Source organism: Biomphalaria glabrata, chromosome 7 (assembly GCF_947242115.1).
Source record: "Biomphalaria glabrata chromosome 7, xgBioGlab47.1, whole genome shotgun sequence".
NCBI lineage: Eukaryota > Metazoa > Mollusca > Gastropoda > Planorbidae > Biomphalaria > Biomphalaria glabrata.
In genome coordinates, this window is record NC_074717.1 from 9,400,701 (window position 1) to 9,412,304 (window position 11,604).

At 37.0% G+C, this 11,604-nt stretch overlaps 1 protein-coding gene across 5 annotated transcripts in view; it reads left to right on the forward strand.

The window, feature by feature from the left end:
* The window catches only part of LOC106052421 (sodium- and chloride-dependent glycine transporter 2-like), a 29,146-nt gene extending 21,314 nt beyond the window's left edge, over positions 1 to 7,832 (forward strand). For all 5 annotated transcript variants that reach the window (XM_056036059.1, XM_056036056.1, XM_056036057.1 and 2 more), the window contains 2 exons: positions 3,048 to 3,215; positions 5,758 to 7,832. In XM_056036059.1, the coding sequence (XP_055892034.1) occupies positions 3,048 to 3,215; positions 5,758 to 5,889 (300 nt within the window). In that variant the 3' untranslated portion in view covers positions 5,890 to 7,832. The remainder of the gene's footprint in view (positions 1 to 3,047; positions 3,216 to 5,757) is intronic.
* Positions 7,833 to 11,604: the final 3,772 nt, after the last annotated feature.

The following is an 11,604-nucleotide window of genomic DNA, read 5'->3' on the forward strand; positions in this document are numbered from 1 at the left end:
TTTGTTGTTGTACTTTGGCGTTAAACTGGTTAATCTTAGTGTTAGGTGGGTAATGTTAGTGTCATGTGGCTAATTGTAGTGTTAGGTGGTTAATCGTAGTTTTACGTGGCTAATCGTAGTTTTTTGTGGCTAATCTTAGTGTTACGTGGCTAATAGTGGTTTTATGTGGCTAATAGTAGTTTTATGTGGCTAATCTTAGTGTTACGTGGCTAATAGTGGTTTTATGTGGCTAATCGTAGTTTTATGTGGCTAATCGTAGTTTTAGGTGGCTAATCGTAGTTTTGGGTGGCTAATCGTAGTGTTAGGTGGCTAATCGTAGTTTTGGGTGGCTTATCGTAGTTTTATGTGGCTAATCTTAGTGTTACGTGGCTAATAGTGGTTTTATGTGGCTAATCTTAGTGTTACGTGGCTAATAGTGGTTTTATGTGGCTAATCGTAGTTTTATGTGGCTAATCTTAGTGTTACGTGGCTAATAGTGGTTTTATGTGGCTAATCTTAGTGTTACGTGGCTAATAGTAGTTTTATGTGGCTAATCGTAGTATTAGGTGGCTAATCGTAGTATTAGGTGGCTAATCGTAGTATTAGGTGGCTAATCGTAGTTTTATGTGGCTAATTGTAGTGTATTATGGTTACTCGTGGTGCCAAGGAGCTAATCATAGGGCCATGGGATGATCAATGACTGAGACGTAAAAGTGGATAAAAAGTCTTGATAGAAAAAAAAATAGAAATTAATTCGTCACAGAAGAGGCCACCGTTGCTAGAGTCCACACACGATGAGTCTTTGCTAAACAAAGCTGGTTATCTTAGCGTTGCTGTAGTTCAGCGGTTCTCAACCTTTTTTTTAGTACCGCGACCCCTTTTTGCAATACCCCACTATGCGGCGACCCCCAACAGTAAAATCATGTTTTTGGACATGTATAACATCGTAATAACTAATATGAATAGCCAAAGCTGTTTGTTTGTTTAGTCACAAAACATGTATATTTCTGCTTATAGCTCAATTACTAATATTCGTCGATGAATTAAATAGTGACTTCTGGTGACTTTTAGGTGACTCTTTCTGTACCAAAAGTTGAATTCCAAACCAACAACCGAGCAAACATGGAACAGCATCTTTGCAGGCATAAAAATATTTTCCAAGAGATTTTATTCTTTTTCCCAAAAATGTCAGGTGCTGTAGTAGTCGTTTCATCAGGCTTGCAAAGAAAGAAACTCGTCTTTAAAATCATTTCTATAGCCTGGCTTTTTTGACTCTGTCATCTTTGCAACTATAATACTCTATGTCCACGTAGGCAAACCTTGGATATTTGTGAACAAAATGACAAAATGACGTTTCAGTTTGTGCGGTCTTATAGACTCTGAAAAATAGAGCATAGTTTGTAAAATGTTTGACATGTTTCGGATGTTCCATCAGAGTTGAAGATAATATACTTCCAAGTCCAAACCTCCCGCAGGACGACGGGGATGGGAGCGGGCAGGGTTTGAACCCGGGACCATCGATAAATCCGAACGATAGTCCAGCGCGCAAACCGCACGACCAGGCAGCCATCCAGGCAGTTACAAATGACGCGTGGTGGTTTCTAAATTCCTGCTTTAACTATAGAAGGAAAACGGTGTGTATAAAGTCATCATTGTATTTTCTTGTCTGAACGCTCTTTGTTAAAGTTCCATTTTCATGAGTTGTTCCATAATCCAGGAACTACTGGAATAATCAACTAGTAGGCCACTACATGAATTAATTTCTCTAAAAATAATAATCAAAGTGAGCCGTTAAATACTCAGAATGTACACTTTGGTTTCTTATAGTTATAATGTTTTTTCTTTGGTGTAATGCACAAATTGTAAGACAAATTTCCATACGGACAATAAAGATTATTATTATTATTATAATGAAAATATTACCTACAATAACATGATGGCGTATTACTAATTATAAACGGATGTGCTTGTAGTAACTCTTCAACATATAAATAATTGAAACAATCTATGATTCTGCAATATTTATGCTGCGACAATTTCAATTTTTTGAATGATTTGGATTTCGTTGTTCGCAACATTTAACCAATGATGATAATAATAGTAGAGAAAAAAAAGTAAATAACCTTGATAATTTTTTAACAATGTCAAGTTTTTTAGATGAAAAAAAAATAAATTTTCTGATGGTCCTAGGCGACCCCTGCCAATTCGCCAATCGACCCCCAAGGGGGCGCGATCCATAGGTTGAGAACCCCTGCTGTAGTTGAAGAGAACATGTCAAACATGAAATAGAAATATATATTTTTTTTTAATTTGAACTTCTACTTCAATTTATAAAAAATGTTCTAAAACAAAATTCTTCTTCTGCGTTCTCGTTGTCATGAGTTCAGATGAGGCCGCGAGGCCTGAGTAGGTACTCCAGGAACTACTGGAATAATCAACTAGTAGGCCACCACATGAATTAATCTCTCTAAAAAAAATAATCAAAGTGATCCGCTGAATACTCAGAATGTGCGAAGTGTTTCGTTAAGGAAAAAGTTTGATGACCACTGGGGTATGTTAGATAATTTTAAAAAATGACAAGTCTTTTTAGAACCAATATACATACAGTTTTTAGAAATATATACATTTCCTATGAAAGTGCGGGTCCTATGAAAGTACTCCTGGTAAATCGACAGGAGGGCGCGGGAAATCTCTTTTAAGTTATAAAATGGTTTTAATTTAATAATTTCTACACCTTGAATCAGAGCGGGCCCTATGAAATTGTGGGTCCTGTGAAAGTGCGGGGCTCACTGCGGTCGCATAGGGGCCTGCAAAATAGCGGGGTATGATACGCCGCCGGTCGACTAGTATACAATATTATTCTATTTTCTAATCTCTGAAACGTAAATTTTCACATCAAGCCCAGTACACTTACTCACTGTTCTTTCATATTTTTTTTTTCCTGAAAATTTCCGAATTTCGGTTTTGGATTAAGCGGGACTTTCGGGCTACCGAAGTTCGGATTATCGGGACATTCTACTTACTTGTAGGTTTTATGCGTCAGTTTGAAAAAAAAAATTTTTTTGTAGATCCTGTTGATTGCGTCCCTCCTGACATATGAGCCACCCACCTTTAAGGAGTATCACTACACTTCCGGCGCTGTGGCATTTGGCTGGTTCATTGCTATTTTCTGGTTCCTTCCGGTTCCGGTAATGGCTGTGGTTCAAATAATGAAGTCCAGTGGCGACATAAAGAAGGTAAGTGAATGCCCTTGCAAAAATGAGAATGCAAACATGGAAGTTGTGTTTTGTTTTTCTACCCGTCGACTGAAATAAGTGTCCTTGACATTACATTCTATGTAAATGAAGATTTCTACCCTTATATACTGTTGGGATGTTCTTACTTCTATAGCGAAGGTTGTGTGTTTGCTGTGACTTGAAATGATGCTGTTTGTAGTTGCCAGTTTTTATTATATTATATATGATATTATAAAACAACACTGAAACACTGAAATGATGCTGTTTCTAGTTGCCAGTTCTTATTATATTATATGATATTATAAAACAACACTGAAACACTGAAATGATGCTGTTTCTAGTTGCCAGTTCTTATTATATTAAATGATATTATAAAACAACACTGAAACACTGAAATGATGCTGTTTCTAGTTGCCAGTTCTTATTATATTATATGATATTATAAAACAACACTGAAACACTGAAATGATGCTGTTTCTAGTTGCCAGTTCTTATTATATTATATGATATTATAAAACAACACTGAAACACTGAAATGATGCTGTTTCTAGTTGCCAGTTCTTATTATATTATATGATATTATAAAACAACACTGAAATGATGCTGTTTCTAGTTTCCAGTTCTTATTATATTATATGATATTATAAAACAACACTGAAACACTGAAATGATGCTGTTTCTAGTTGCCAGTTCTTATTATATTATATGATATTATAAAACAACACTGAAACACTGAAATGATGCTGTTTCTAGTTGCCAGTTCTTATTATATTATATGATATTATAAAACAACACTGAAACACTGAAATGATGCTGTTTCTAGTTGCCAGTTCTTATTATATTATATGATATTATAAAACAACACTGAAACACTGAAATGATGCTGTTTCTAGTTGCCAGTTCTTATTATATTATATGATATTATAAAACAACACTGAAATGATGCTGTTTCTAGTTGCCAGTTTTTATTATATTATATGATATTATAAAACAACACTGAAACACTGAAATGATGCTGTTTCTAGTTGCCAGTTCTTATTATATTATATGATATTATAAAACAACACTGAAATGATGCTGTTTCTAGTTGCCAGTTCTTATTATATTATATGATATTATAAAACAACACTGAAACACTGAAATGATGCTGTTTCTAGTTGCCAGTTCTTATTATATTATATGATATTATAAAACAACACTGAAACACTGAAATGATGCTGTTTCTAGTTGCCAGTTCTTATTATATTATATGATATTATAAAACAACACTCGCAACTTAATGAAGAGAATAAGATCATCCAGTCATGTGAAATAATATAATAATTTGTTTACACTTTAAAGGGCACAGTACACATCCGTCATACCAAGAAAACAAGTCCTTTCCTAAGCCCGACTGAAGCGGCTCTCCAGCGTCCGTTCATCTTTCTGTTTCCGTTGTACGTTTTTTAAAAACCGTGACGTCACTAAGGAAATCCCCGATAAGCCCCAACTTCTACGCGTCTAACTATAAAGTCATTACAATACTTATGGATGAGAATGATTGGCTGATTTAAAAAAATGTACATTAGAAATGCTGGCTATTCATAATGCCGAGTTGGCGCCTTTTTTTCGGGATGTCTATATGTCGCGTGCAAGTAGCAACTCCGAAGAATCAAGCCAATAGATTGGATTTTTGTTTTTGCCAAAGTGTATGTTTTTGTTATTAGATAGTACATATAGTATTCACATAAAGGTTTACCATTTTTTAAACAAGTTAGTTTAATTTAAATTAGAAATTTTATCACATTATTATTACTCAAAGATCTCGGATGTTAAAGTCCTCCTACACAAATAAGTCAAATAAAACTAAAATTTTAAACACAATAAATTGTTTACGTAATAGCAACTATTCGAATTTCTTAGTTCAAGTATAGATTCTTTTGTTTTTAAATAAAAATCATTTATTAATAATACTAGCTAACCCTCAACTGTGTCATTAAACAACTATGTCATTTGGCTTGTTCCCAGGCTATATATTGTACACTTTCAATAGAACGTCGCACATTTTAACTCTTTCCTTCCCATACATTTTAACTCTTTCCTTCCCATACGTTTGTCCAGTGAATTTTAATATCACTTATCTTATATACAATCTTATATTTTGTGATTTGAAACATTTGCGTTTAAGCCTTCTATATAGAATGCAGCTATTTTAGGGAAACGCCAAAGAACAAATATAAAATTTAAATAGGAGGCTTTTGTGTTTTGCGTTTTTTGTTACCCTCGAATTTCCTCACTTAAAATGCGAATCTATCAAAATCGTTTCCTAGTTATCAACTTAGCACCTATGTGGTACGAGGAGCCTGTGGACAAAATTAAGCTTCAATCCATTTTGCGGTTTTAGAGATCTTATGGATATAAGAATGAATAGGCAAATGAATGAATGAGTAAGTAAATGAATAAATCAATAATTGAATTGGTGAATGAATAAATGGTATTTGGTGTATACGAATTAGATTGTCAATTAAATTTAGTCAAAAGCTTTTTTTTTTTTCCTCCTCAGAGACTTAAAACTGTGTGTAGCCCCACCTCTGAATGGCAGCCATCACCTCGTGACTTAAAGGAGCGTTACCATACAGAAAAAGAGGCGCCCCCACGATCATCATCATTATGTAGTAAAATCCGAGGGTGCTGACCAGCCGACAACGTTTAGTTCTAGATGTTTCTTTAACGACACAGACATTGTTTCTTGAATCTTTCTCGTGTAATAGTCTGTAAAGCTGGTTCATGGTGGGGTTATGAATGAATTGTTAACTCATTGACTTTGTATTGAAATTACCCCTTCGCTGATGAAAACTCAAATCATAGGCGTAGCCAGGGGGAATGGGGTTCAACGCCCCCCACCCTTAAAAGAAATCTTAGTGACTGATTTTTTGCTTCGATTTTGTTTATCCGAAACTAAGAAGAACTATGATCGAAACACTCATAGCTTCCTACAGCGTTAGTTTTAGTTCGATTGTTATATCGTTCATTCTGATACTAAATTTCTGTAAATTCTTAATAAAATAATTATGGCCCCCAAAAACTTTTCATTTCATTTTTTGGCCCGCTCTTCAAAAAAATTTGCCCATCACTAAGTTGAATGATGATTTCTTCCCCCAAAATATATATAGCTCCGCCTTCGTTGTCGAAGATGAGCACATCCTCGCTTTAAAAAGCCGGCCGCTTATGTGGCATGGGTGGGTTATGTCAGTTGCAGATAGGCCTGCTTCTTCTCTCAGCTTTTTGTTGCTTCAAATCCTGAGACTCCGAGACTCACAGCTTCACGCCATGAGGAGCGATCGAGAGCTAGTTCTTCCCAGCCTTGGATGTCGATATCGCATTCCTTGAAGGAGCTCTTGAGAGTGTCTTTATAGCGCTTGTATTGAACCCCTCAGAGCGCTTTCCTGCACACAACTCCCCGTACAGAAGTCGTTTGGGAAGGCGATTGTCTGGCATGCAGACTACATGCCTCGTTCATCGAAGTTGGGACCTTTTTACTGTCGCATTGAATCTGTACATGCTGGACAGCTTTAAAATGTCTGTGTCTGGTATGTGGTCGGGGGGACACGACAATTCGTTCACTGACATTTCATTCACCGACAAATCGTTCACGACTTTTCGTTCACGCGACTATTCGTTCACCAGACATTTCGTTCACCCATAGTAAAGTAAGGGCCCATTTAAATGTTTCAGCGAGCTTGTAAGATCTCTTTTTTCTTTTAAGTATATTTTTTATCACATACTGTCCTCGTTAACAAAATATTAACAACAAACAAACAAAAATTTAGAAAGAATTTCGGATCAGGCCCGATCTCTAGCAATTTTTTGTTTTTGGAAATATCCAGTGAACAATTTGTCTGTGAACGAATAGTTAGTGAACGATTTGTCTGTGAACAATTTGTCTGTCAACAATTTGTCTGTGAACGAATTGTTAGTGAACGATTTGTCGCGTGAACGATTTGTCGTGAACCAACTGTCGGTGAACAAGTTGTCGGTGAACAAGTTGTCTGTGAGCGAATAGTCCGTGAGCGATATGTCGCGTGAACGAATTGTCGGGTGAACGAAATGTCTGGTGAACGAATAGTCGCGTGAACGAAAAGTCGTGAACGATTTGTCGGTGAACGAAATGTCAGTGAACGAATTGTCGTGGAACCTGTGGTCGGACCAACGCATCAAAAATATACATAAACTGTCACATGTCTCGGAAAATCATTTTTGAATGACTCATCCTGTTTCCAACCAGCTTTTTTTTACGAAACCACGAAGAGTTTTGCCAGCTGATGGAAAGAATTGTACAAATACCTGTCACGGGGTAAAATTAAATATCTGGAGCGAAATGATCGAGACGACTTTTAAACAGAAACACAAAATTTTGTTAAGAACTTTTTTTTCCCCCTTTCTCCATCCCATCTCCACCTCCCCTACTTCGATAATCCAGTTGAAACCAATCTTCATGTATCTCTGGCGGATTTAAATATATCGAGGCCATACTGCACTCATCCTTAATCTTTGGACTCGAAGACATAGCCGTTATTGTTATTACGTCTGTGCCTAATTGTAATCTTTTAATGCACTGTGCCATGTAAAATCATTTTAATGTTTTTATAAAATATTTTGTATATTGTATTAAAATATTAAATTGTGCTTTTTTTTTGTTTGTTATATACATAAGATTGTTATTTGAATAATCCTTAAAATATATTGTAAGAGTAATGAGGAATGTTTGATGACGTGACATAAGGACATGGGAGAATGGAACAGTGGAGAAAGAAATTGGAAATTAAAAAGAGAAATTCTTAATCGTCAACTCGCTTATATATTTCCCCGACACCGTCTCTCTAGGGGAGCGCGGTGGCTGAGTTGTTAAGCGGTTGGCTTCCGAACCTGGGGTCATGAGTTCGAATGTCGGTGAAGACTGGGTTTTTAGAAAGAAACAGATGACCTGCCTGCTTTTACCATCTCTCTATCTTTCTCTTTCTCTTTTTGACTTTTGCTTTTTATTTTTTGCTCGGTTTTTACTTTTTTTTTTATTTATCTCTTTTGCCATGTTATTTATTCTCTTTTTATTTCCACTGTTTCTTTTTTTCTTTTTACTCCTCCCTTCCTCTTTTCTCTTTCTCTCTCTTGTTCTAACTTCTTTTTCTCTGTTAATTTCTCTGACTCTTACTCCCGCTCTTCGCTCTTTCCTTCTTGCTCTTATTCTTTATCTTCTCTCTCTCTCTCTCTCTCTCTCCCTCTCCCATCATGCCATCAATTAACAATGTTTTGAATCAGGCGCTGACACGAGAAGCCAACAACAAACTCCCCAACTCCTCAGCACGGAATGGAAGCGTTGAACTAGACACACGAGCAAATAGTCAAATAAACAAGGTCGAGGGGGCGCGGGGCGCCAAGTAGAGGGAAACTAGAGCCCATTCATTAGAGGTGGCGTGAGTACACAACAGGCCCCTGCTATTTCAATAAACAGGTAGACAGACAAACAGCACTCTGTATGAAATGTACTCAGATTGCTGTAGCTATAGCTGTAAAGTTGAAACTATCTGGCTAATGACGGTAATGGCAACACGTAAGGAAAGAAACAGAAAGTATGCAGAAAAAGAAAAGCGAAAGAATAAACGAATTTTTTTGTTTATGATTTAAACTTAAAAATGTGTCTCTCGACACAAAAAGGAGCAAAACATAAGCCTATTTATCATTTCTTTGTTTATATTTGTTGTGTTTTTTCCTTCTTCTTTGTTCTTATCATTATGACGGAGGGCTCAGATTGCAGGAACTCCGCCAGTTTTTTTTATTTAGTTTTTCTTCTACAGTGGGGGTACTGTGGTTTAGGGCGCGGTGGCTGAGTGGTGAAGCGCTTGGCTTCCGAATCTGAGGTCCTCGGTTCGAATCTGAATTACAGCATTTTTAGGGCGCCTCTGAATTCAACACTAATGAGACCTTCCCTAAAGATGGGGAAAGGAAAAGCGCTTGTTCGTTGGGCCACATGCCACCGTTTTTAACCGTGGGCCATAGAAACAGATGATCTTTACACCACCATCTCTCTTATGAATCGCAAGGTCTGAAAAGTTTTATGATCAATTAATAAAATGGCAGTTTGAATAAGGAATATATAAAGCTTGAACAACGAAACAGGCTCTACGAAAGTGAGTTGTGATCGCAATATGGTATTGTCCGTAGAACGAATAAGTTTCGTGTCTGCTTTTGTCATTGTTGCATCTTCTTTGGGATCAAAAATTCTTTCCCAACGGCTCCGCCCCAACCCCCATTCATATCCCCACTTCACTCCGCCTCTGCGAATATATATGTTCGAAAAAAAAAATTTTCACGCTGGTAAAAAAAAATAAAATCTTGTACGCTTCAGGTTAATGCCTAGGGCCTAGGTAATAATTTACAGTTGCCCATTTATTATGTTTAGTCAAAATCGATGTTCGCTGCTTTATCTACACCACCTTTTAAAAACACCCTGCCATTGATAATGTTATAGTGTTGAAAAAAAAAATCTGTGTTTGTTTTTTTTTTTTTTTTGGGGGGGGGGGGAAAGGAACAGTGCCCTTAATAAACAATTTTACTGTTATTTTTTAACGAAGCTATAAATAATTTTCTTACTATTTTTAAAACAACATGGCAGATTAAAATCGAAAGAGCCTTCGTCTTTAATTTGAGTCTTATTAGACAAACTTTTCATTGTAAACGTATTCTTACTTTCTCTTCAGGCCGTTGCTATCCTCTTCGGACTTTGTGTCTCTTTATCGATAATAGGTTCGCGCCATAAGACGCCATGTGACACTCGTTAACAGGGCGCCAGACAGAAGCTCGCGCCACATCGATGACGACAATGGGGAAGTTGACGACGAGCGGTTGGCTAGCAGGATGTCGCAGAGGCGTGGTTTAGTCGTGCCTCTTGACACGGCTGTCCATCGACCGAAGGGGCTAACGGCCCACTGGACAATGGATTCTTGCGCCGACACCGGATGCTAGCGTGTTTGTATACTTAACCTCAACCCTCCTCCCCCGCCTCGCTTTTAGCAGGCTATTATCACAACTTAATGGTAGAACAACATTGGTCCAGGACGATTTGAGCAGACACTTGGTGTTTAAATAATTCGAGAGGGAAGAGGGATAATGGCGAGGGGAGAGTGAGGGTCTACAAAAGGTTGATGGAAGTAGACGACGATGGCTATCAAATAACAGGACCCTCTCTCTCACACAACTATATTCGGTTTTTATTAAATAGCCTTTCTCCTTGCCAACTGAATGCACTTTGACCAGTATTAAACTCACTAGTTAACTTTTTTTTTTCTTTTACAAAGCCACAAAGGACCGGACGAATGACCAGCGAAGCTTATGGTCAACAAGACGAGAGTGCATGGCTATAGTGGTCAGTAACTTTTGTCGTGAACTGTTACGTACTTATGTTACTCTGTTTGTAAAGAGAGAGAGAAAAAAAAACGTGTCATCGCAATAGAGGAAGAGATTGTCGTTAGCCTTTTTAAATTATAATTTAATTACATCGTTCGTTTCCTGATATAGCGTACTAGAAAATAGACGTCTTTCTATAGGGCACGTGACACTCAAATGCAATTTTGAAAACGTATTAATGTTAGGGTTGATTGAGTAATTGAATTATCAATGTAAATATAAAAATGCTCACTTCAGCTTAGAGACAGTAGAAATAGTCACGTGACACACAAATAGTGGTGACGTTTATAGAAGGAAGCACTAAAAGAACAGTTTGCGAGTGGCTTTCGTTGATAGATCTTCTGTTAGGACTGCAAGATTTAGATATTGAAGCAACGTAGTGATACGACGATAGTTGAGCTTAGAAGACCACACTTCACTTGCAAATAGCTCATGGTAGACATGCGACAAGCTGTTTCTCACATTCTTTCAAGAGCTCCTTCTTCCTTAGCGCCATTAGAGAATGGAAAGGGTTGCCTGAAGCAGCCATGGAAAACCGACTTAGATTTACATGACTAGATTGACAAATGAAATGCGTAGGACGTAATACAAATTATCTTTGTTTCTGAAGTAACGTCTGTAATAAGATAAGATATGATATCATCATAAATGAACTGGTATGAAATGTACAATAAATATATGATAAAATGATTATCCAGCAACAAGTCATTATCTACATTCTACAAAAACAAAAGTAACAACAGTAAACATAACAATACACACCAGTTTTAAGTTTAAGCTACAGCTCAAATAGTCTATATTGCCAAATTTTATTCGCAACTAGCACAGGCCATAGATGCAAGTCAATGAAAAAGTTCAGTCTGTGGTGATTCTAACAAAACTTCAGGACCTCTCGGTGTCCACTAGTGGAGATTAGTTGTCCCGGGACTTCATTGGGGAAAAAAATTAT